The 26,367-nt window shown below is 39.1% G+C and overlaps 2 protein-coding genes across 6 annotated transcripts; one reads left to right on the forward strand and one right to left on the reverse strand.

The window, feature by feature from the left end:
• Positions 1-1,675: 1,675 nt before the first annotated feature.
• smim29 (small integral membrane protein 29) lies at positions 1,676-9,527 on the forward strand. Of its 4 annotated transcripts, none has more exons than XM_077549346.1 (5): positions 1,676-1,861; positions 3,751-4,026; positions 4,906-4,931; positions 6,454-6,559; positions 8,403-9,527. In XM_077549346.1, the coding sequence occupies exons 2-5, from the start codon at positions 3,922-3,924 to the stop codon at positions 8,463-8,465; spliced, it is 300 nt and encodes a 99-aa protein (XP_077405472.1). In that variant the 5' UTR covers positions 1,676-1,861; positions 3,751-3,921; the 3' UTR covers positions 8,466-9,527. The 4 variants fall into 4 exon arrangements, with proteins under 4 accessions (XP_077405472.1, XP_077405481.1, XP_077405489.1 ...); XM_077549355.1 differs by having other exon boundaries at positions 3,754-4,026; XM_077549363.1 differs by lacking the exon at positions 1,676-1,861 and adding an exon at positions 1,879-2,150.
• A 2,324-nt stretch (positions 9,528-11,851) lies between these two features.
• hmga1a (high mobility group AT-hook 1a) lies at positions 11,852-17,722 on the reverse strand. Of its 2 annotated transcripts, none has more exons than XM_077549387.1 (5): positions 17,582-17,722; positions 16,633-16,725; positions 15,964-16,059; positions 14,586-14,636; positions 11,852-13,759 (listed from the first exon to the last, which is right to left on the reverse strand). In XM_077549387.1, exons 2-5 carry the CDS (start codon positions 16,708-16,710, stop codon positions 13,688-13,690), a joined length of 297 nt encoding a protein of 98 aa, XP_077405513.1. In that variant the 5' UTR covers positions 16,711-16,725; positions 17,582-17,722; the 3' UTR covers positions 11,852-13,687. The 2 variants fall into 2 exon arrangements, with proteins under 2 accessions (XP_077405513.1, XP_077405524.1); XM_077549398.1 differs by lacking the exon at positions 17,582-17,722 and adding an exon at positions 17,352-17,511.
• Positions 17,723-26,367: the final 8,645 nt, after the last annotated feature.

Consider the following 26,367-nt stretch of genomic DNA (forward strand, 5'->3'; position numbering starts at 1 on the left):
AATGCGACTTCCACATCCAAAACCAATCGCTGAGTAAAGGGAAGAAAGGGGCGTCACTGTTGTGCTTGTCAATCACGTCCATTTGGTGTGGAGTGTGGTTGGGGGTGGGATCTCTGGGTTGATATGAAGAGCCCTCTGAGTGGAAGCATTTATGGTGCGCAAACGCTGCACACGTTCCAAAAAGGAAGGAAAGAGGAAAATCTTCTCTCTTTTTTTTTTTTGCTATTGGAAGCATTCCAACGACGACGCACACAATTTCAGACGCAGAGACAACAAAAAAGCTGCTGTTTATCTTTATATCACCAATATAAATGCTATTCAACACTATCTAATGTATTTAATGAATATGTGTGTCATTTTAGTCTTTCGAGCTACTGCTTTGAACTTAAGATAGTTAGGAAAATAATAAATTCAGAAATGCCCGGATGTTCGGAATTGTTAATAGCATGTTCTTCTTTTTCAGGCATTCAACAATCTCTTGGTGAGCCATGGCTTCTCAGTCCTTTCTTTTTCTCCTGCTTGGTATCATTGTAAAGTTCTTTTGATAGGGCGTTAAGAGAGTGTCCATAAAATAATCATATGCAGTATCAGCGTCACCTGCTTCATAAACATTTCTCCAGTCTGTAACAATTACTTTTAACTGGACAGTACTTGGGCTGCGACTGATGACGTTTCACGAGATCACATGGATGTAAGAACAGACAAGAAGGCATATTGACACTTCTGAACATACGGGCATTTCTAATATTTCCCCAAAGCAGCTCAATGCAAATACATCCTTTACACTGTGAAAACAAACGGCAGATTGCATTGCTTTTGCCTGTGATTATCATACAAACCATATAGTAGTCAAACGACATCACATTTTAAAATCAAAATAAATAAGTCCAATGCTTTTCAACGGACGGAGAGAGTCATTTCACTGAGTTGCAGAAATTTTATTAGAAGTAGGGATAAAGAAAGTAGATATTAAAAAAATACTCTCTCTCTACACACATATACATATATTGTTGTTTTTATTTCCATTTTTTGAATCTCGTTCAGTGAATCAGTTGGAAAAAAATATATAAATACCTAAATGGATATTTAATAAATTAATAAATGTTATTTATTTTAGTGAACACGTTATTCCTGAAATCCAGCATGAATCCACGAAACTGCTGGGATGAGAACAATCCTGATTTTTACGATCAAAATGACCAGTCTTACTAAAAAAACAAAGAAAAATGAAAAAGATAAGATGAAGGTTTGATCCAGATTAAAACCAATTTAGTTGTTAATACATGAATAATGTAGTAATTGATTTCAGAATCTGTATTTATATATGTACAACACATTTTCAAGAACCATTATCCAAAATGTGTTCAGTTAACAGGGACCGGTGTTAAAACTATGCCAAACAAACCATGCGAATGAGTCGTTGCGGCGCCCCCTGGTGGAATACGAATGAAGGTTCATCACCATTACTAATGATTTAATAAAACACATACACACGAGTTAAATGTAGGCTATGCATACAATACAAAAAAATACTATAATTTCACAAGTTAATCAACAATTATTTAGTCACATAAATTGATTTAGGAAAAACGGGTTCAGTATTGCAACAAATCGTACAGTGCGCGTGAACATGCCGGATTAAAAAAAAAAAACACGAGCCGGACTTTTCCCTTCCCTGGTCGAACTCAAGATCTATCAGTATGCGCTTGAAAGTTTGCGTTAAAAATGTCTTGAAGTGAGCGAGCATGGCGCCTTATTTTGAAAGAGGAAGCACTACTATTATCCTCGCTCTTACGGCTAGCTTACAAAAAATAAGCTTCTTGCGGAAGCAACACAAACAAACTGGTGTGATTCACGGGAGGTGAGTGTCAATTCAAATCCTTTTCCTCCGAAGCGAATGACGTGCCTGGTGTTGCCAGTGAGAAACAACGAACAGTAGCTTTGCGAAGATAGCCAGTCAGCTAGTGTTTTCTGGTTCAAATAACTTTTATCAGGCGTTCGCAGCAGAGCAGCGGCCGGTGGCCACGGCTGCTAAATTAGCTCAAAGCTAACCGATTTGGACGCGCGATAAAATGCAGTGCTTTTCAAGCCGGAAGTTCATTGTCCACCGTCCTTCCAAAACCGTGCTGCGTTGAGGACAGGTCGAGCAGGTAGGAGGCGGAGCACTCAGTATACCCGCAGCGAGAAAGGGGCTTCTTCGTGTACGTGACAAAGCTTTAAAAAACTTAAAATCCATTATGCCAACATGTTTCTTAGACAATCAATACCATTTAGCTACCGTACGCGCTTTCGTTTTTCAATTCAACAGGCATCGGGCATTTATTTCTCTTTTACAGTCTACTTATGTTGATGCCATAACCACGTGACAGTTTACACGCGCACGTACGTACACACCCACCCTCACGTTTATGTATACGTATAGACTATATGCACAAACTACTTCCGCATTCGGCGTATGAGCGCACCCAACCTTCCGGTGCGGGGGAGACTTTAGCGGAGCGAACTGTTGAAATGATGTAAAACTCTAAGCCTAAATCTTTAATCCACTGAAAAAGAACAGGAGTCGCTCCTTACTTTAACACTATGTCTAGCAGAATTTTAAAATTACTAATTAGATCACCTAGAGCCGTAATTTTAATGGTTTGAGCTCTGGTAATGATGTCATTGCTTAAAATTATTATTACACGTAAATACAAGCCGTAGCTACTATAAAGCTATTTTGTTTATTACATTTTTTTTCAATGTAAATGTAAATGTAGAACCTGCCAGCTAACTTGTTCATTTTATTTTTGCATTTTTATTTTTTATTTGAATGATACGTTATTGGATAAGAATATATATATATATAGAAGTTATTGTGCTTCCTACTTCTTTTGAACATGTAAATTATGACATTGATTATTTTCTTTCTTCAAATTTTTATTTTAACTTCAATTTATATTTTGCAATGTGCTAATATGTTCAATAAATCAACCAGCCAACAACAACAACTCTCTGGTCTGTAGCCTCCTCTCCGTCGACGGAATCCGACGATCTCTGCCTTGTCAATATTTTGAAGCAGATGTAATGCCTCTACAGTTTTTTATTTTATTTTTTATGTCAGCCCATGGTGACATTTCTCTTAATTCCTTGCTGAAAAGGGGTTGTTTTGGAAATCCGACAGCGTTTTCAGCGGTGCAAGAATGACTCATATCAATATTTTCATGTTTTTTAATACAATAAAATGGCAGCATATGAATAATATGCACACAGGCACACGAAAAGTCAAAACGCCAGAAAGGCAGAAACATTAGATAATTTTGTAAACAGAGTAACAACACATCAACGTTTAAGCTTTCAAATACAGCTCAGTTGTTAACAAACGGCGCCCCTGTGTAGTCGACAACTACTGTTATCCCTCCGAATGTTAACAAGTTACAACAAACTGTCTCCGGTGGTCAGCATAAAAGAAAAGAAAACAAGGCAGAGTTATAACCTGTCTATGTGGGCACACAGCAGTGATCACTCTGCCTTGACAAATGCACGCAACCACACTCATAAAAAAATGACGAAAAAATACTCCCAAACGCTGACAACTGGTCGAGGTTCTCTGAAGGAAAACAAATGGCGATGGCATTACCGAAAAAGGCGGTGCGTTATGAGATTTTCCCGGAAATACGTCATGGCTATTTGTGCATAGAGTCCATTATAAATGCATTGACCTGACCTAATTAGTCGCTACTCATATTGCCCTGTGTGGTTTGTCCCAAGTAGGAGGAGCAACAGCGATACCATGTGGATGTCACATGAATGAAAGGGATGAGGCGTGATCAACAAGGGAGCAGCTTGAGGAGAGAGCCGCTGCACAGTGTATGTTCCTCTGTGGCGGTCTTCTGTTTGCTGTAAAGCAGCCCCTGTAGCCCCTTGCCCTGAACATATGCGATGAATAGTACCACTCCGTCCCCCACCATTAATGGAGACGTGGCGGTCGGGTATGTGTTGGTGCCATTCTTCCTCATCACCATCATTGGAATAGCTGTAGCAGTGGTAAGTTGGTGGATGCCTTGCAGTGTAAACATTGTTTTATACCAGTGGTTGTCAAAGTCAGACCCACCTAAAACATACTACACTACATCTAAGTACCACCATCATGACCAACATTTTAAATCCAAAACAATCCAGGGATTTTAGTCCTAAAATTTATATTAACTCATTCACTGCCAATGACGGCTATAGACGTCCAAAAAATCATTTAAAGTATTTCTATTAGTTTATTTTATTTTTTAAAAACTTTTGTTAAGAGTATGAAAACCTAGAAAAACACTATTGTACATTTTGAACAGATATAAAATTGGTGATTAATCGTGACTTAACTAGTGAAGTCATGCGATTAATTACAATTCCTAATATTAATTGCCTGACGCCCCTAATTTTTTAATATATATATATATTTTTTAATCTTTTTATTTTAAAAAAGATTATAAAAAATTAGGGTGTTGGGTGATTAAAATTTTTAATTGTAATTAATCACATGACTTTACTAGTTAGTAGTTAACTCACGAGTAATCACAAATTTTATATCTGTTCTAAATATACAATAAAAAAAATCTAGGTTTTCTTACTCCTGTTAACAAAAGTTGAAATAAAGGTTAAACCAATAGAAATAGTTCAAATGAATTCATGGCAGTGAATGAGTTAAATGAGTTAAATATCCAAATAGTTTAAATGTAGGGAAAATGTTAAATAATGGCTCAATGAAATGTAATGCTTATTAAAATTCTTAATGCTTAAAAACAAACACTACAAGAAACTTATTGTAAGTGTATTGAACTTAAAAGTTAAATTCACCTGAACTGTAGGCAAGTATTTTTTCATGTTCTATGGCAATGGTTTAATGAGAATTTGTGTTTCTGTCTTCTGTTTCAGATCTTGTACATTCGTAAAAAACAGAGGTAAAGATGTAGTCTCCTGTTTAACTCTTTGACTGCCAGACGTTTTCAGAAAAGGGATGCCGTCAGTGCCAGCTGATTTAAGCATTTTGACTGATCTTTCAAGGTCCACAGAAAATTTTGTGTTTGGACTATGGAAACACACATACTACCAAATGAAAGATTGAACTCTCATCTTTCATCAGAAAAAAAGTTTGTTTCTACCTTATTCCGTTTTTCAGTAATCAACAATAGAAAATGGTTAGTTTCACCCAAATGCTCTGTTTTGAAACAAAAAACGGAGAAATCAAGCTTTTTGTGAAACGATATTTCATGCACTCTAGTGAATTTGACACCTTTCTTTTTCCATGAATGATGCCACAAACACCTAAACAGTGCTTTACTTCTGTAAAACACTACCACCAACAATGAAAAAGTGTTTTTTGATAGCAAAATACGTTTATTTACATTCAACAGTGTAACAATTTGACTAAACAATTTGGCAAACTATTTACAAATGTGTGCAACCGTGGTACTATTTACAATTGTGTGGCTGTTTCAAATACAGTTTTTCTTTTTGTAACACTCCCCTGCGTGCAAGGAGACGCAGCAAGATTTGCACAACAGATTAGTTTCACTGCGATTGCAGACGCTACACTTTCTTGCTGGCTTTTTTTTCCGGGGAATAGCAAGTATATACTGCAGTGTGTGTTTGGCCATGTTGCCATCAAGTCTACTCTCAGGATGATGATACGGTGACGTTACGGTGGTGTTACATCTGGCTTCCTCATGTCCTTCAGTTCCTATACCGGGTGGTAAGAGATGTTCTGATCCATCTTATCCGCTCCATTCATGGTGGCATCGTAGTCCATAACCAGTGTCTTCTCCGTGATCAGACTGTACCCACTCCTCCGATGAATATGCATTGAACTCGGGGCACTCTTCGTCGTCCGATTGAACGTCCGCCTGAGCGTGCTCGGTTGTGCTCCGCGTTTTCCGGCGTTAGCATCGCTAGCCGGTGAGGCTTTATGACGTGATCATAGCCGCCGCGTCAACGCTTCCAACTTCGGCGTCAACCTCGGAGTCACCATCATCATCATCGTCGTCATCAATGTGCTCTTTAGCATTGGTCGATGCTTTTCGTCTTCGAAAAAAATGCTCAAGCGTGAGCTGCTTGCAACCGGTCGCCATTCTGGCTTCCTCAGCCATTGTCCCCTCAACACTCTAGCTCCGCCTCACGTCTTCTACTGACGCCTACCCAATCTTGTCCAAAGAGAGTCATCGCTGCCATCTAGGGGCCAAAAATAGGCATTATACTAACTAGATCTGCTTGATACTTTCAGCACAGCTGGCCAAAGTTTTCCTCCACCCGTTTCCCAAAAACAACAAAAAAACTTGGTGAACGCCTTTTAACGTCTTTGGCGCTCCTCTGTAGGATTTTACTAAACGTTATTTAACGTTTTTGGCAGTCAAAGAGTTAACAAGGACCTGCTGTCTATGATTTGTTCTCTTTAAATTTTTGTTTTACTTTATGTTGTTTTGTCAGACTTGACAGACTCCGTCATCAGTTGTTACCAATCTATTCATATGACCCCTCCGAGGAGGTGAATGAAGCTGAGCAAGAGATGCTGTGGCGAGAAGAGGACACCAAAGTAAGGCACACTTTTGTTTTCACTGAAAACTTGTGGGTTATTTTATTTTCGGGTTTTTTTCTTCAAGTTGGGCACAGGTACAAATACTTATTTGTATAGTTTCTTTTTTTAATCTGTGGTTTTCCTTGATTGCGTCATACACTCTGCTGCGGCCAGGCCATTACTCTTGGTTTCTCACAACTCAGTTCCTCTAATGTGTAGGAAAACAGCTGCAACAAGTTGAGAGAAGAATATGCAAATAATGTTTTATTTGCAAGAACAAGATCCAATTTTGTTCAATTTTATAAGCACGTTAATTGTGACTTAAACTTGAATTTGGTATGCTCTAGGGATGTGCTAGGACTGTTGCCATCTTGTGGTAACACTGGTGAGAGGTGAGGTACACCATGGGCTACTACTACGAACCAGTCAATCACAGTGTACATAAGGACAACCAACAATTCACATTCACACAATATACAGTAAAGTTTAAGTTTCACTGACCTGGAAGTGCATGTTTTTGGCATGTGGAAGGAAGTTGAAGTTCCTGGAGAAAATCCACACCAGCATGGGAAGAACATGCAAATCCCATGTCGGAACTGAGGTTTAGAATCCAGAACCTCTCGACCATAAGCAAAGGCAGATGTTCTACTGCTACACCATACTGCCAAGAACGTTGAGCTAAATTAGCTGTTTAATTTTGGTGTCAACAAAATGGCTGTCACAGTCATGTTTTTATTTACATAAACTAATCACAAATCACAGCCACAGGTTTCATTGTGGCGCCACATTTTTTTAATTGTATATTTATGAAATTATTGGTCTATCGTACTTTGATTGTGAATTAGTCTCTTGTATCCGCATATCATCATTGCAAAACAAACAACATAAACTCATCGCCATGATATCAGCGAGTCACAACAGTCGTATGTCGGTGACGACATTTTCATCCTTTGCCCTGATTGGTCAAAACAAAAGTTAAGTAGACATGCTCACGATTCTGCTTCGTCCAATCAGCTCAAAGTATTTTACAGAATGTCCCGCCTTTAGCAAATCAACACAGAGCAGTCCCAGACTGATATTTTGGAGAACTCCCTTGAGTGAAGCACAAATTAATCTGACGATTGCCAGGCTATGTCAATGATTGTTTTCTGCACAACCGTCAAGTCAGCAGTCTTCCCCGATTCTGAAGCCTACTAAACCAGACTACAATTAAAGGCTGAGGAAAACCTCTGCAGTTGTTCAAATTGATATGAACTAGCTGACAAGACTGGGAAACGCAAGCCTACAATGTCGAACTTCGTCACAATATTCTAATTTTGTAAAACACTGGATTTAAAAAATAAAAATGGCGTCTATCTGCCATTATTATCAAATTTGAAAGAAATAAAGGCTTGAGATAATTTACGTTGTGTCTGCTGAACTAATGTAACATGCAATTTTCACACAATGAAATGATTGGACTTTTCCTGGATATTCTAATGCAGGGGTGCTCAAGTTCGGTCCTCGAGAGCCCAGCCTGTTTTCCATGTTTCCCTCCTGCAGCACAGCTGAATCTAACGATCAGCTAATCAGCAAGCTTTGCAGAAGCCTGATACGATCCTGATCATGAATCAGGTGTGTTAGTGGAGAGAAACATGGAGAACAGGCTGGATCGGGGCTCTCGAGGACCGAACTTGAGCACCCCTGTTCTCATGATATGAGCAGCACCTGTAGATGGCAGTGTTTACTGCACATAAGATAAACAGAAAAATATAGCCACTCTTGTGGGCATGTCCACTGAATGAGTTGCTGTTGAGTGAAGGCCGAGTTCTGAAAACCACCACCGACTTCACAGGGTCTCTCTCCTCTCTTTTTTTTTTAGGTTGTTCAAGGTTGGGCAAGAAGTTATCAACAGCGACGCCCTCTTCTGACCAAAGATGCTTGAAGAATCCTAACCATCGCCAAAGAATACCTGCACTGACTACAAACATTGTCTTTTTATTTAATGCCTCCCCCAATCTTAAAGTACAACAAGCAAGGCATTGGTCATATGTTTAAGCACACGTTCAAACTTGGATATATTTAATGTAAAGTATTTATTCACAATCGTTCACTGAATTTCAGTGTTCATATTCTTCTCCAGAACATATCAGTTGACTTTGTTCACGTGGCACTTACACGTCTATCTGGCTAGCGGAGCATTACTGAGCATTCTGAAGTCTGTCAGTGTGGACTGCAGTTTTGCAGCACCTTAGAAAAACACCATCACACATTACAACAAGAAGTTAAGTTCTGAATAAGTGAGCTGCTAATGAATGTATATTTGATGTGAGTTTCAGGTTCTTTTTACTTGAGGAATGTCTGGGCTCAGTTTTGTTTTCATTTACACACAACATCATGACAAGCTCGGATCTGGATCTTTGTGTGATTTTTGCCAAATCCTGTGAGTCGCGTGGAAGGCATGAAAACCTCAAAGAAGATGCAGTGTTCCTCTGAATGACTCCTGCTTCAAAAATGTCCTGTGCACAAGACATGGCACCAGCACACATTCACCTCCAGCTGGAGATGAATGCCATCCTTCTGACTGTACTCAAATGATAGACCCGCCTACTTTATTGCCCTCAACTGTTTGAAGCCACTGTAGACTGTTATTAGCTTGGTAGTGGGGATGCGTCACATGGAATTCAAACAGTTCAAGTTATGCCTCGTGATCAAGAAAGCAAATGTGTGTTTTCAGGTTATTTGGTTGACGTGATGTTCCAGTTCGTTGAGGCTCAAAATTTCCTCCAATTGTACCACTGAATTCCACTTGAACCTGAATGGACAACTACTGATGGAAATGTGTCTGCACTGTTATGAAGATGCTTTACTTTGCAGATGTTATTTAAGTTTACTGTCAAAGTATTGCTTCCGCCCTCCCCCATGTCGAAATAAGACTTTGACATCGTCCCTGCATATACACTGGTGGAGTGCTGACAGAAAATATTTTAATTAAATATGAAACTTCTGTGTTCTTCATAAATGTAGAATTGCATTGAGGGAAGTAATCCTCAAACACCTCAAGAATATCCACTGATCATCCCAACCAACTTGTGGCTAAATATTTAAAAGTGAGATTCTTGCTTGAACAGACAAATGTTTCCAAATTGTCTGGTAGGTTTTGGTTCTTTATTGAACATATAAACACAAAGAAAACACATTACTAAAATATAAATTGGAGTAAAAAAGAAAACGAGAATAGGTAGAAAGAAAGTAGTTTATATGTTTAAAAGAGGTAGGAGGAAGTTAAAAACGTATCCAGTCCTACCCATTATTCGTTTTATGTTAATAAAATAAGGTAATGTATTTCAACAAAAGGAAATGTATAAACCTTATTATATATACAAGTGCACTTTAACATAGGCACATTTGCCAGCGACGTGCACACGAAATCAACAGACACCACAATACATCTATAAATCACATCCTCATACTCACATATACAATTTTCATTACACTCATACCAAAGAAATTACAGCATATGTAAATTTTTAACTGATGTAAATACTTTTTTTTTTTTTACTTTGCTTTTAAACATTTTTTTAAATTCAGCAAGTGACTGACATCTTTTCAGGTCAGTTCCAAAATCATTCCACAAATTAACACCTTTTACAGAAACACACCTTTGCTTAATTGTTCTTGTTTTAATTCTTTTGTAGACACTTCTCATGTTATAAGGACTCTCTCTAATTTCAAACAGCTTCTGAGTACTGTGGCAGAGTAGATTGTTCTATGCTATATACACTATTTGTACTATTTTAAATTCAACTAAGTCGTAGAATTTCATTGCATTTGATTTCATAAATAGTGAATGAGTTGGCTCTGTATATTTTGATCGATTTATCATTCTTATGGCTCTTTTTTGCAGTTTGAAAACAGGATCGGCATTTGTTTCATATGCGTTTCCCCAGATTTCCAGTTTAATGATAATTTGTTTAAGTCTAACCAGTTTTTTAATGTGTTCAATTCATTCTCCACAGTAGTCAGAAGCTGCTTCGGGTGCTCTCCTGAACAGTAGAGAGTTGTGTCATCGGCGAATAAGACACTTTTGAATATTTTTGAGACACAACAGATATCATTTATATACAATATAAATAATTTGGGGCCTAGCACAGACCCTTGGGGAACTCCATGAGTGATCTTCAAGTGTTTTGATTGTATATTGTTAAACTGTAAGTACTGACATCTATTATCCAAATAACTTTTCATGCATTTATAGGCCAAACCTCTTATGCCATATCTTTCTAATGTATTCATTAATATAGAATGAGCTATAGTATGAAATGCTTTTTTTAAATCTATAAAAAATTCCAACTATTTTTTTCATTATCTATGTTAGTAGATATTGCTTCTACGAGTTCCATGAGTGCCATTGAGGTGGTCAGTTTTTCTGTAAACCCATATTGATTTTCACTTAAATAAAAGTTTTTCAAAAAAATTGTCCAGTCTACATGAAAATATATATATATTTTTTTAATTTTGGAGAACTGTGGCACCAGTGATATTGGTGTATAATTTGTGAATATGTGTCTTTCTCCATTTTTATGAATAGGAATAACATTTGCTATTTTCATTTTTGATGGAAATATACCGGCTTAAAATGACAAATTATATATATATGCGAAAGGTTGCACAACATATTCTATACTTTTTACTGATGGCATATATATTTATTTATATATATATATATATTTTATTTTTATTTAAACAACATTTAATACTTCTGTATCATTAACAGCATTAAGCCACATAGTGGATGTATTTTTTATACGCTTACTTCATGTTTGTTTCTTGGCTCAGGGATTTATTTTGCTAAATTGCTGCCAACATTAACAAAATACTCATTAAAATTATTAGCTATGCCTGAAATTTTTTCAACGATATTTTTTTCTTTTATTAAAAACATTTCTGGATAATCCATTTTTTAAAGCTAGTTTTAATTACATAATTTAGCATTTTCCATATTTCTCGTGTGTTGCTTATATTCTGCTCTAGTAATGCATGGTAATGATCTTTCTTACTTTAGTTTCATTAGTTTTTTTTGTAGTTCTTGTACCTAAAATGTGTCAATCATTACAGGTGAGCTTAATTTTACCGTTAAAATTTTGATTGGATGTTCAATGTTTCAGTATGTTTTGCACAACTTACTGTTTTCTAACAGCACAGTAAAATTCACCCCCCCCCCACCCAATATGAAAAAATGTTCTATAGCCCTTCCAATCTCTATTTTAAAAAAAATCTCATTATCAAAATTCAGTTGATCAATTGTCATGTCAACAAATGACAAAAAAAGACAGAAAATTATCTTTATTGACCATTTTATCTCATACAAATTGTAGGGCACCATAGAAAATATATACATTGTACATTTATATACGGTGTCCATTAAAAAGAATGATCCCATCCTCAACAGTTTACAGTATATAAATGAACAGATGTAGATGTCAGTTTGTGATGTGAATCCGATTTTGATGGACACAATAACCACTTCATGGCAAATGTCAGGCAAAAAGCAGGGAAAGTGTCCAACTGTTAAATGTTTCAGTGCACCAGAAGAAAAATAAGAACCTGCTAAACTACCACAGTCAGCGAACACAATTGTCAAGCTGACAAGTCTCCCTGACTTGCTTCTCACACGCACACACATACACACCAGCCAATCTGCGAGCTTCAGTTGTGAGCAAGCTGAGGCTTGTTTCAATCAGGTATATTTGGAAGAAAAAAAAAAGTCTGACTTGTGCCAGAGTACACAGTAACACAAATACAGTTAAATGCAATGATTATAAGCTGTTGAATGAGGTACAAAGGTCCAGGCATTGTGTTGTCACTTTGCAGTTTTCCGGGTTTATAACTGACGTAGCAGCTGAGGTGTGTGGAAGAACTGTCAAGCGGACACTTGAACGTTCTTTTTTTTTTTGTTGCAGAAAGCAAAACATCTTGAAAAGGCTCATTGCAACTAAATAAGGTTATGGGAAACACACTAGGCGAATAAGTGGGTGCTAGGTGGCATGAAGGGAAGAAGAAGAAAAAAAAAAAGCAGCCCTGTCAGGAGTACCAACTCAGTTTTATTAAACTGCTTATGGCTGTACAGTTTGTCTTTCAGTTGACAGGGCTCATGCAATAACTGTAAAAAACTCCCTGAAGAAACGCCACTGATGCTCTCAATCTGAAACCCTATACTTTAAAATTGACAAAACTTGAAAAGAAGCAGCACACGTGATGTTAAATGGTATGAAACGGGAAAGTAACAACAACAAACACTAGAAGTCTCCTCCGCTACACACCAATGACAGAGGAGGCCATTTGATAAGCTAAAACCTAAAATGTCCTACATGAGGGGATGCGTTCTACTTGTGAGAAGAGACACCAGGAAGGGGCGGAGGCAGGTGTATATTATATACCACCAGTGACCTAGTCTCATCCTACACAATGAAGCTCAATTCCATCTAGCGTACAATGCGAAGGATAGGTTAAACCACATCACACTAACACGAGTATTGGTAAAAATCACCTTTGTTGTGTACAAAACAGAGAAACTACAAGCCCTACTATCTCGGACGCAGTAATAATCAATAAGTAACACAGAGTAAATAGAAAAGAAGAGAAAAAAAGACTACGAACCATCTTTCAGCAGAAAAGAAAATACACTAGGCCCCTAGAAGCCCACCTCCTCCAGTATAAAAGACTTGTGATATCATGACATAGAGAAAAGGGCTGTCTGCTGTCATGTGATACCCTCGTGATGCGGAAACGAAGCTTCATGACCCACTTGCGACCTTTTTTCTTTTACTCCTCTAGAGGGTGCGCTTGGTTTAACGATGCAGTAGAAATGTGATCAATTTCCATTGCGCTAGCATTTATCATTAAATCAAGAACACCATCCAGAAAAGAAAAAGAATATATATATCACAAGAGGTTCATGAAGCTTAAATTTTCCTCATCACTACTTTGCGCAAGGTCCAGCGTTTTATCCAGTGCTGTTGCATGAGAAATCTGCTGTTAGCCCTCGTTTGAGCTGAGGGCCCTGTCAAGAACAGTGGTCATGAAAGTGGCACTGGTGTTGGAGATACAGTCCAGTTATGGTTAACAGTAAGTCAGTATGTTGAGTGAGGTAGCATTCGTTGTGTATTACTGGTCCTCATCCTCTTCCTCTTCTTCTTCCTGCTCCGAAGACTCCTGTGATGCCTTCTCTTCCTTTTCCTACAATGAGATGGAGGGAAAAACTCAGTCTGTGCCCAACAGAAACGCTGACTCAAGTCGCAACAAGTTTTTTCTTAGGCTTGAGAGAGGATCAATGTTATCCTAAATTATGACAAACCACTGTGGCATGAAGACGACCAGGGGAGGGGTCAGTGACTCAGCATGGTGGACTGATGAGTCACATTGGGGCATCCGGCTTCCTTCACTCACTCCCAAATGGCTGTGTTCATTCATAAAAATAAGTGGCGGGGTAACTACGGGTCATTGCTAATGTGGTCCAGGCGGCAGTCCGAGAACACCCACAACTATTTGTGCACGCAACACATTTTTACTACGAAACCACATCATCTTCCTTTAAACTTTTATATAGCTGCAGCAAACAGAAAAGCTTGAATGGTGGTTTATCAAAAATAAACTATAAATAAGTGCAGAATTTTTGATTAAGGGGAAAAACTAAACTACATTTTTTTTTCTGGGTTACAACTACAATCATCAAAAATGACAACAAATTTGGGATCTTGTATGAACAAGCGTAATGAAACCTGTCGCTTTTATAATTGCCCAATCTCAATGTTTGGTTGGTAACTACATAGAGGATGTGACCGACCTTTAACCTCTTTCGCCATATCAAGTCAGAAAGTCAAAATTTGGTTTGCTGCCATTATAGACCACCCAGCCAAATTCAATACAAGCAGCAGAGTCAAAGTCAAATACTTTGAGTAAAAACTGACCAATTTTGCAGGATTTAGGCACGCATGTGTAAAAAATGTTGTGCCCTGAAATCACCATACCAGTTCTAATTCAGATAGGACAGAAAGATTCTTACCTTCTTAGGTCTTCCTCTACGTTTTGCACCAGGAGCAGGTTCTGCCTTGGTCTTGGGGTGAAAAAAAGAAAAGAAAAGAAAAGTGATTATATACAATGCTGTGCAAAAGTTTTGTTTCATTGCGCCTTCATGCCAAATGTATCAGCCACATATGGTTCACAATAACAAAATGCCATGTAAAAGGATGCTATGTTTTTTTTAGGGTGCTTTATGTTCTAGGGTTCCAAACGCTAAATAATTTGTTTTACTCCTGGCTGCCTGCAGGGGGCAGCAGAGCCTGTTCAAACAGATATGGACAAGGGGCACTGGGTTCATTGGCTATTATCTGGAAGGCCAACAGGAACTGCACACAGGGCACTCCAGTTCGCTGGCCACCTGGTCCGAGGCTCAGAGACAGCTGGTGGAAGTGAGCATAGACATAAACCCTCCGCCACTTGGCCTTCCTCGCTAACCCTATATCACAAACACGCGCGCGAGTGTTTGCCTTCCCTCACACGTACAGTAGCAGTGAGGACAATGCGCATGGGGGAGTTAGAGGGTTCGGGGCGAGGGAGAAAATCAACTGTTGCTATGGAGACAACTGGCTGAGAAGAACTAGGACTGTGTGTGGGGTGGGGTGGTGGGTTGTTTGGCGTCAGTGTGGAAACACTATTGCAGCCTTTGCATGACACGCTGCAGGATGCGGCAGGACAGGAAGTACACTACGAGCATCACTGTACTTCCTGAAAGACAACTCTACAATAGGAAAGCCATACATGACGATTTTTGACAGAAGGGAAACAGTCACAGCAACTTTTCACAAGGAAAGGCGGGACATACTTGACAGGGGTTAGAATTGGCTAAAAATCATAATTCAAGGGTTGATAGGCCTTAAAGAGCAACTCAACTTTTTGATTTTTGATTATTTTTTTTTGCTGCAGGTCCTGGTCATTATTTTGACATTAAGTGCATGTTTGTTGAAAGCGTGAATTTGCAACAAAAAACATCTGTGTGGCTGCACAGAGTACCGATGTCACTTCTCTGAAGCTGACATAATCGCTCCTTAGCGAGTTGCTACCGTTTGCGAACATCTTTATACCAATTTTCAGGTTAGCGATTTATTAGCATGGCATTTAGTTAGTTGATTTAGCATAGCTTATCAGCATCGAAATTATATAGATGGTAGTTTGCACTGCTGCTGTCAATCACAGCCAGACCACGCCCAACCCCCCTGCCCCCTCGCAAGCCCAATGGTCCTTAGGCAACGCCTCCTTTGAGCACCATTTTCAAATGTTAGTGAGGGTTGGAGCAAGACTCTGGTTGTGGGGGTGAGTTGCCGTTTAAGCTCCAAGTAGCCATGAAGTCAATCTTTTGCTGCATGAAGACATCATGGACTTACTTTGCCCTTGCTGGCGGACTTGTTTCTGCTGCCCTTGGGTCGTCCTCTGGCCCTCTTTGGAGTCGGGGATCCGCTGGCCTCCTGAGGTTCACGATCCTGATGTTAACAAAACAAAATGGAAAGGAAGAGTGAGTGATAAATGTGCTGCACACAATTTACTCAAAACGCAGACACACCTAAACGTTCCTGCACTGCATAATGTGCCAATGAGTGGAATTGTGCAACCACCACATAAAAAAAAATCTCCTTCAACTTCACTCATATTCTTGTGACAACCCGCACTTGTTACGCAGAATCATCTCGGATTGGATTCTAGTTTGTTTACTACAGCAGCTTTTAGCCACAAAGAAATTTAATACACTGTGCCATATGAGCCACTTGCAACCTTGCTTGGCATGCAGCCATTGCATAAGGAGTGGAGATGGGGTCTGGGAGGGTTAAAACCGGTTTTGGGGGTGCTGGGTTACAGGAAGTCCACTGATGGGGGTGCCTACACCTCTCATTAATGATAGCTGAAGCAAACATACAAATTGGGTCTCTTAGGACTACTATACAGTATAGTGGCACAGTGGTGGGTCACAGTTGAGCAAATAGGACTACATTACCAGAACTGATGTGTCATGCATGCTTGATGCACCTTTCACAAAAAGTTTATTTTCGCCCCCTTACCTGAGGAAGCTTGCGTGGCCTTCCACGCCCCCTCTTTTCTGCAGTCTCCTTAGGTGCCACTGTCCCCTTGTCGCTCATGTTTACAATTCACACCTAGGAAATAAAACCACACCTGGTCAGAGTCGTTTGCAAGACAACGCGCTGAGCTCACTTAAATGGGGGTGGTGGGGGATGGGTCATGGAGGAGGGGTGAGGGGGGGTGTAGGCGGGGCACAAAAAAAGGCGCAAAGCCACGACGCAGCTCTTAAATCAACGCGTCCATGTGGCCCTATATCGGTCTGGTGCGCGCTCCAAAGCGAAGCCCACGCCGCCTCGCGGATAGTCGAACCGGTTTGCACGGTGCAGCCATGAGCCGCAGGCCTCACCGTTGCATTCAAGTAGAGACTGCATCCCGGGGCCTATGCATGCATGCATGCATACATGCACCCCACTTGGTTCACACACGAGCATAATAGCCGAGTGAATCTATGTGTGTGTGGTTTTGCTGCCGTATCCTTATTATATTGACGCGCAAATGTAAAGAATAACTCAATAAATAAGTACAAATGTGGCCGAGAGTGAGTTACTAGCGAGGTGCGTCGTGTTTTGCGGCGAGCCAACAGCAACAATAGAGGCTTCTCATTGAAAGCATGTCTCCTCGTCTCACTGGAGCTCGAGCGATTTCACGTATTCGCAAATCGTTGCAGGGGTGCATAGTTCCATGCAAAATGCGCACTCACCTCTGCCGCTCAAGTTTAACCTCCAGCCTGAATCACACAGCGAAATATCCCCTTTAAGCCCGGTGCTTATGCCCGGTTAAAGAGCCCTGCACCGACCTACAAAGCGTCGCGTTGAGTCGACTCACAGCCCGCCCCCTTTAAATCCAAGCTCATGAAGCATTTAAAGCAACTCGGCATTGAGGAAGAGTTTTTTTTCCCTCTTTCTTTCAGATACGACGCGTTTTTCTTACCAGCAGGTTAAGCGGTTTATTCATTCCAACGTGGTCCTAAAAATAGCATGTGCGTCTCCCCTCCAGCAGATAAAGAAAAAGGCGCCAGTCAGGAGGAGTTTGGGGGCAATATAAAGAGCCGCCCTCATGGGAGGAGAAGGACTGGGGGCGGAGATATGATAAGTGGGCCACCAACGGCACTGGACAGGCTCAACCCCCACTTTATGTCTCGCCCCCTTTGACTCGGCCACACAATAAAATACATGTGCACAACTTGCAGCATGCACACTGCAACTACTGTTGAACATTCAATACAAAGGAGGGGAGTGTTAAACAAAATGCAAAATCATGCGCTTGCTTATTTTACATCGCCTTCAAACCCTTTACAGTGACAGAGGAAAATCCTCAAATCTTTATCTTATAAATTAAAAGAGGAGATTGGAATTTATTTAACAAATCATGGACGACTCCAGGATTTTTTCTCCCACGGTTCTGAAGTGGAGCTTGACTGATATTTAAAGGGGCTGAGAAAATAATTTCTTTATATTTTCAGAATATCAACTAAAAATAACACTTTTGTTTTCACTCCCATTTTTTGTGACTTAGACTAAGATCTAAAACTTTTTCTACTACACAAAAGACCATTTCGCTCAAATATTGTTCACAAATGTGTCTAAATGTCTATTAGTGAAAATATTTCCTCTTGAGATAATTCTTCCCATCTCACAGGAGGGTGGCATATGAAAATGCTAATTAGACAGCATGATTATGGCACAGGTATGCCTTAGGCTGGCTTTGTTCAGTGTACATATCATGTTTCAGTCACTAGCCTTGGTTGTCGTTTTTTTTCTTCTTTTGGATTCATTTGCATGCAATTCATTCAAATAAGATCAAATTGAATGTACCTTTACATTTCTTTTCTTTCACAAAAACGTAGCATTACAATTTATGAGTTAAGGTGATTTCATGGACAGTACCACCTTAAGGGGCTTAAAAGTATTGGCATACTACTACTTTTACCATGTTTGATGCTGGATTCGGTATGCTTTGGATTATGATCTGTTTTTTATTTTATTTTTTAGCCATTATCCATACTACTATCTTCTCATCGGTTTGATTCAAGTTAATATTGTTTTCTTCTTTTCAAAGACTAGTTCCCCCAAAAATTGAAGGTGTTTTCTGCCAAAATTTAATCTGACTTTTTCAATGCTTACTTTTAGGAAGTTGTGTTTTGGTTGTAGATTTTAACAATAATAAAAAATATATATATATATATATATATATATATATATATATATATATATATATATATTTTTTTTTTCCTTCACAGAGCAAATCAATCATGAACTTTGGTCTTCCAATCCTGTTGATTTTGTCTGTCTTTTTTTTTAAAGGCATCTATTTTAAGGCTGTACAAAACTGTTGGTTTGACCAACTTAAGGTTGTTTTCTCTCTCATAAGCCTATGTACAGTATAACGTAAGTATTTCATGTTAATGGTTGTGTTAGTGACTTGTATTTAGATCTTCTTGACTTCATATCGGTAGTTTCACCAAAGCAAATGCCCATTTAAAACCGGATATCAACTCATTCATTTGTATTGAAGCTACAAGTGGATGAACACATACGTATGGCCAATCAATATATTGTAATTCATTTGCCCATGTATGTACATCTGCCCCTACAAAACATAAAATGGCTCTAATTCTTTAATGGTAAAAATATATATTTGTATGAAAACCTCCTCAATTATAGCTTAACTTCAAACACAACTTTATTGTTTTATTTTAAATCCCTTGTCCAAGTATACACATAACATGGTGATTGCATACACTGAAAACACTCTGTTGCAGATTCAGACTCAAGCCTAAAAAATGTCATAGTCCAGATATGAAAGTCAGAAAAAGAGAGACAAAAAGTAGATGAAAAATTTATTATGTCCAAAAAGTGACCATAAAATGTCCAAAAAGGAGGAGTAAAAGGAGAAAATTACCATAAAATATACACAAAATTGCCCCCAAAAAGTCAGAAAATCCATATAAAAAAGGCAGAAAAGAAAACATTTAGAAACTGACCATAAAATGTCAAAAAATGAAAGAAGAAATCCCCCAAATTACCATAAAATGTCCACAAAATTGTCCGAAAAATGATGAAAATGGACAGCAAAAAGACAGAAAAAGCCATGAAAAAGTGTCCCAAAAAGTAGAGGCAGAAAATTACCATCATATGTCCATAAAAATTGCGCAAAAAGGTCAGAAATTTGACAGATTGGCAAAAATGTCTAAATTGTATGAAAAAGTCATAAAATGTCCCAAAAAGTAAAAAGAGAGGCAGAAAATTACCATATGTTCATAAAAATTGCAAAAAATGTCAAAAATTTGACAGAAAGGCAGAAATGTCTAAATTGTATGAAAAAGTCTAAAAAATTACAACAAAATAAATAGATAAAAAATAAATCCAAAAACGGAAGACGAAAGGTAGAAGAAAATGAATCTCAATGTATTGGAAGCTGCATATTTTCTGTTATGGTGCAGCTCTAATTAACTCTTGGGCCTTCACTATGTTAGACTAACACAATGTTTTATTCATCGCACAGTTCACAGGTTTTGCGGCTCCAGACAGATTTTCTGTTAATTATTTGGCCTAAAAGGGTTCTTTTAGTAAAGATTGCTGACCCCTGCTTTAACCCTTTGAGACTCTATTGTGATTAAGGACTAAATAAATAAATTTAACTTGACTTCACTTGACACAACACCGGTTCGATGCTGACTACTTTTCACTTTACCTGTACGCTTCAGAATGACAAAACCAGTTGCTTGCCTGTTAAAAGATCCTCACATTCCATCGGGAGCAGGTATTTTGATTCTTACCAAGATAAACATCTAACGTGTGCTGTGTGGGTGTGGTGGATGCCTGCCAGACTGTGTCCTAATCAAACCCCCTGCTTTCACTTTCACATCAGGTTTTCTAATGTAAATGACGCACCCATCTGCAACTGCCCTACATGCAAGTTCAAAAGTGGTTGGAGAGAACACTGGGCTTCGAAAGCAATATACGATGGACATGGGATATTGAATCTCCCCTGTTAACACATATTGAATGTACTGTACATGCGTGATGAGGCAAACTGTGAAGGAGTGGATGAGATGGGGCATGAATTGGGAGGGTGTTTTTGTCAATGAGGCCAATGTTCAGCTCAGCATGTGCGAGCATTGCATGCCACCTCCTTCATTCCCTGTTCCTTCCTCTCCATCTTCCCCAACTACTTCAGGCCCATCCCCCACACCATCACACATCTCTGCCACACCAGCCCCTCAGAATGTGGACGGAGAGGAGGAAATGGGTCCTCTTGTGTGCGGTTGTCCTTCGCGGCCATTGGCACCACCTGGAGGGGACTGAGCAACAATGCAAAACAAATGATGGGCTTTTAAACGGTGGATACATTCTGTACTGTTGTTTGAATGTCACTATTTTGTAAGATTTCATCAATATAATTTTGCCAATGAAGTGATCTTTTTTTTATATTGTTATCTGAATCCTCATTCCTGACACAGGTGGTTGTAAATTACAGTTACATTGCACAAATATATCAGATTAAGTTTTGAGATTACATTTGCTAATACCATCAATATGATACGTAGTGTATGTTCAGAGAAACCAACAAAGGAACTAGTGGGGGGAAAAAATCAAATCTCACAAGAGGCGACCTCGTCGCTCATCTTCTCCTGGCACTTGAACTGTGCAGCAGCTCAAGGCAGACAGAATCCTATTAAGCATCTCAGTGGGAGGGACGGTTAGTGGGGGTCTTAGCCCACTTTTGCATGTCACCCATCCCCCACCGATGTCCTCTTGCCCTTTTCCCTCTTCCTACGTGCTCGTCCATCTTGCCCTCTGGCATGCTCTTTCGAGCAATCCACTTTGAGGCGAAGCATGTAAACGGCTGACACTTGTGGACCGAACCATCTATTCCGTGCCGATTGCGTCGTCCCTGGCCCTTGATGGCTAACACGTGCATGCTCACTACTCACATCCTCCTCCTCGTCATACAAAATAGAGGATGAAGAAAAGCGTGAAGGCGGGAAGGAGAGTGCACATCCACTGGGAGGAGGCAGGACAGTGTGGGAGTCGTAGAAAGGCAAGGTGGGTGGAGACACCAATGTGTGTGTGGGCGTCGTTTCTCCTTGTGGAGGGAGGGGGTGGATGGAGGTTAGTGGGCGGGGGATGGGGCCTTTTATGAGTAGTATCTGAGTCACACAAACACAGGAAGTAGCGCGTGCAGCTTGTTTAGTGAGCACAGTGCAGTATTTATATGAAGGTCCCGCATGCAGACAATAAAATTGGAGCTCTACAAACGACTTCATTTTAACCTTCTTGTGTCTCTGATTCAGCTTTAAATCGCCACATCCTGAGATTTTTGGACTTATGGGAGCATCAGTCACCCTGTGACTCAAGCGTTTGACATTTTCAAGGATGAAAACAGTTCTATTTGAAACTTCGGCATGAGTCACACTTAGCATAGTTTCAGAATTATTTGAGAAGGTGAATTCCATTGCACTTTCGTTCATGGGATGTAAAACATTATTTCAAATATTTTTTCACCCTCCCCATATTGACATGGTGCTGTGAGTGGGAGGTCAAAGGTCAAGAGCTCTGGTAGTCCACTGCACTTGAAATTGCTGTTGCTTTTGGGGATTTTTCTATGTAGTGTGTACCAAAGGACTCCATTTGAAGTGCGCAGTGTCGTTTTGTCGCTGACAGTGAACTAGTGGGTTGGTTGTCTGTCTCAAAATCCAAGGTCCTGGGTTGAAATTTTGGCTCAGGCCTTCAGGTGTGGAGTTTTCAAGTTCTTCATGTGCTTGTGTGGGTTTTCCACTACCTCCAAAGAAAAACAAACCTACCCCTTAGTTTTATTGAAGCTTTTATATCGTCCACAGGCATGAGTGTGAAAGGTTGAGTTAATAAATGTGTATAGCCTTAAGCAAGTTTTTACGGAAGCGTATTGCATTCACTTGAGAAAAAAAAGTCCTGTTTTTCTGACTATTTTTTTGGGGAGCTTTGTTCTTTTTCTGTTTAAAAAAATAATATATATATATATATATATATATAATCTATATAATCTGTTTTTCTGAATATTTTTTTTCAGTTTTTCTGAGCAATTGTTTCCCCTGTTTCATAAACTAATTCTTTTTCAGTTTTTCTGAATATTTTCTTTTGTTTTTCTGAATATTTTTTAAAGGGGTTTTCCCTCACAGATTAGAGAACAAACCACAATACAGCATACACATACATTCCTTTATTGAGAGCCAGTAAGTAAACACGACCATCTTATTGCATATGGAGGTGTGCGGGAAAGTGTCCACTTCCGCTATTCGCAAGTCTGCAACAAGCCACTTGGAGTTCAGAAGGTACTTTTTTTTTTTTTACTCCGAAACACACATATAAACACTTTTCTAGTGTTAGATTTAACACTCACAGTGTTAAAGCGGAGTTTCATTCTACCTTGTGAAATAGAGGTGACTTTTTGGGGAAAGTCTGAAGACAATGAGGTATGTCAACAACCGTTCATTAGTTTTTATCTATTTCTTTAACCTTTAGGCTTAGTTTAGTTTTATTATCCTTTCAGCTTGTTTGGGGGACTGTAAGATTTGTAATGTTGTTGTTGTTTTCTTGCAACTTTTAATGTATAGGTTTTTTTGTTTCCACCTTTTTTTTCTTGCTAATAGAATTTACTGTACAGTTTGAGGTACAGTATATCTGATTCACTTAAACATTGGTGATTACATGCATTATTTTCTGTGTAGTGACAGAAAAACAGAAAAACTCCTTCAGAATGGCCAAAAATGCTAATCTGTGTGTTACGCTTTCCAAAATGGTCTCAGTGTAATATAGACTATTTCCACCACTTGATTTGTGTTTTGTTTTGTTTTTATACATCAGTCGTGTGATGAAAAAGGGCACATCGTTTCAAATTTTAACCTTTAAAAAGTTTGTTAGAATAAGGCCAGTGATTTACAAAGGGAAAAAAGCATAAGCTCTTTTTTTTGGTTCCAAATAGTACATGATGTCAAATTAATCTTTTTTTAAAAAGTAGTTTTCATGGTAAAGCCAAAGGGAACAATTTGATGAACGCAGTATATTATTGATATATTTTAAAAGCTTAAATTGAACAACAACAACAACACAAAATACACAGTCTTTCGTTACATTTGCCTTAACACAGCTAAATGGCCGCAAAGGGGGAATCGAAGCGGACACAAATAGCCGGAAAAGAGCGCAGAAGGTTAAGTAAAACAGCAAACGGTGATTGTTTTGGGAAAAACACAACAAATAGAACAAATATCCCCCCCTGGTGTTGACACACTTAACATACAAGTTACAACTCTTGAAGCAGTTTCGACCTTGCAAGGTGCAATATTATTAACATCCACCAGAGGGCAGTCGTATGCCGTTAAATAATCACGCCATCAACACTAATTTGAGATGTGTGTACTTAAACACTTGACAGTATGAAGTTATTTCGACATTGTGGTTATGGACTGCTCTTTGAATGATTTACAATGTACTGCAAAGGTATCTGTAAGGACTACAGGCAATGTTTGTCACATAGTCAGCACTGTAGTGTTATTTAAAGCGTGCTCTTCACAAATAATAATCAGCAGCAGCTGAATAAAGTTACAATGTAATTCATGCTCTGAAGTGCATCAGGTGGAAATCCATTTTAAGTAAAGCAAGCATTAGAAAATCCGAGCTGACACGAGCGTATGTTCGGGGATTCTGGGAGCCTTATAAATGAGTCACCTTGCAAGGTGGCGATGCATCTGGATATTTGTATTTATTTATTTATTTTTTGCTTGCATGCTTCCTCTGTTTTATCTGATTGATTAAAAGAGAAGGAATTCCTCTGCCCACATTGGGTGCTGTCACATTCCAGCAATGCAGCTGCAGTCCAGCTGTGACAGGCGACGGTCCGGGTGGCATCTGTGCTTGTTACTTCTGGAGACTATCTGTGCTCACTTTTATCCGCACTTTTGTTTATTTGCACTGAGAAGGGGGCCCGATTCCCTCCACTGAGTACTGATGTGATGACCACCACAACAAATAAGAGCTGGGCTGGGGGAAAACGGTGTTTACAGACTTCTTCAAACAGGTGCAAGGCTCAGCTGCAGAGATGAGTGCCTTCAACATTTGTCCTATTGATTCCACTTTAACTGGCGTCCTCCTGTCAGGAAGGTTGGACAAAAGGCAGCACTGCCTCTCACACCAGACCAAACTGATTTTACAGGAACAAATATTGGAAGGGATGTATGATGACTTTAAAGTAGAGAGAAAGTTTGGCCTCTATTTCTTTCTCAATGTCAACAGCAGATTTCAAGAATGTGCTCGTACAGGAGGGCGCCATCTACAATACGTAAATTTTTTTTTTTTAAATGAAAGAAAATTTCATCATTAATGCTGAATGGTTAAACATCTGACAATTGCAACTGCTGGAGGTTACTTCCGCTTTAGGTTCGTGACCGTCTACCTCTTCTTGACATTAATGCTTCGCTGTGTTTTTCTTGCGTAGCAAACGCAGAGCGTATATGATTCTGCCGTTCCTAAGAGTAAAACAACAAGAAGAAATACACACATCGTTTATTTAAATACAAAACATGCTTTTTTTTCTTAATAAAACATCGCTAGCGCTAATGCTGAAGTCAATGGCGGATCCCATTCAAATGCTAACAGGAAATTAGCATCAACCTCCACGTCCTCTCTCCTCCTCACTGTCCCTCCCGCCTGCCCGCCTCGTCAACAAGCCTCTGCTCCCCAGCTCTGGAACACTCTCCATGCTGAAATCCGTAACATAGACTCAATAACGCATTTCAAATCCATTCTCTAAACTTATCTGTTTAGACAAGAATGCTCTCTCTGACTATAACTGCTTCGTCTTTTCTTAATTTTTTTATTTTTTATTTTTTACCTTATGTTGTTCTTACCATTGTATTTGTATGTTTTAACTATTGTTTTAAGGTGTCCTTGAGTGTCCAGAAAGGCGTCTATAAAATAAATGTATTATTATTATTATTATTATTATTATTATTAACTTTGGGAGTGCTATTCTTTCAAATAACAGCCATTCACACACAAATGCTTTGGAAAAGCATACACACAGGGAAGATAACACAAATCAAAGGCAATTCCCCCCCAGCTGTAAAAACGATTTGTTTTAGCAGAGCTCAAATGCGCCCTTCATCCATCCTATTGTACTCCATACATGCATGCAGGCTTGCATGGCACCACACCGCTCCTAAGAGGCCAACATGCGCAGGAACCATCTGTCTTTGTTTTTTGTTATTTTATTTTAAAATTGTCCAGTCATGCATTATTTATTTTAGTGTACAGTCTTCTTATATTACTTTCCAACTAATTTTCTTTATCATTGCCCTTTTAAGTTACATTTAAAGTATAAGTTAAAAAAAAAAGAGCTATGAACTACTTCATTTTTGGACCAATGAACATAGTTAAAAAAATAAAAAATAAATGATGAACTAAACTAGTTCATTTAAAAAAAATTTGTTTTTCTACGTTTCTTGCTCTTATTCCACATCTATAGTGGCAAAATGATTGACAAAGACTTAAACAGTCCCACATTGGTGTCTGGGCCAATATCATCTGACAGATCCTCTCTGACACCGGGATGTCCATCTCTTGACCGCATCACAGTGTTGGGTATCCCACATTGGCGGGTGTCAGATAGCTGCCTATTGATGAATGATTAGAGTTGCTGAGGATGGAGTGGGCCACCGCCACCCACGGGGGTCTAGGTGA

Source organism: Vanacampus margaritifer, chromosome 1 (genome assembly GCF_051991255.1).
Source record: "Vanacampus margaritifer isolate UIUO_Vmar chromosome 1, RoL_Vmar_1.0, whole genome shotgun sequence".
Classification (NCBI taxonomy): Eukaryota; Metazoa; Chordata; class Actinopteri; order Syngnathiformes; family Syngnathidae; genus Vanacampus; species Vanacampus margaritifer.

Excerpts from the sequence above, each read along its gene's own strand:
- smim29 (XM_077549346.1), top strand. The coding sequence starts at position 3,922 with ATGAATAGTACCACTCCGTCCCCCACCATTAATGGAGACGTGGCGGTC. Across the intron at positions 4,932-6,453 it reads TACATTCGTAAAAAACAGAG|ACTTGACAGACTCCGTCATC; the intron begins GTAAAGATGTAG and ends TTGTTTTGTCAG. Across the intron at positions 6,560-8,402 it reads GGCGAGAAGAGGACACCAAA|GTTGTTCAAGGTTGGGCAAG; the intron begins GTAAGGCACACT and ends TTTTTTTTTTAG.
- hmga1a (XM_077549387.1), bottom strand. The coding sequence starts at position 16,710 with ATGAGCGACAAGGGGACAGTGGCACCTAAGGAGACTGCAGAAAAGAGG. Across the intron at positions 16,060-16,632 it reads GGCCACGCAAGCTTCCTCAG|GATCGTGAACCTCAGGAGGC; the intron begins GTAAGGGGGCGA and ends TGTTAACATCAG. Across the intron at positions 14,637-15,963 it reads AGTCCGCCAGCAAGGGCAAA|ACCAAGGCAGAACCTGCTCC; the intron begins GTAAGTCCATGA and ends TTTCACCCCAAG.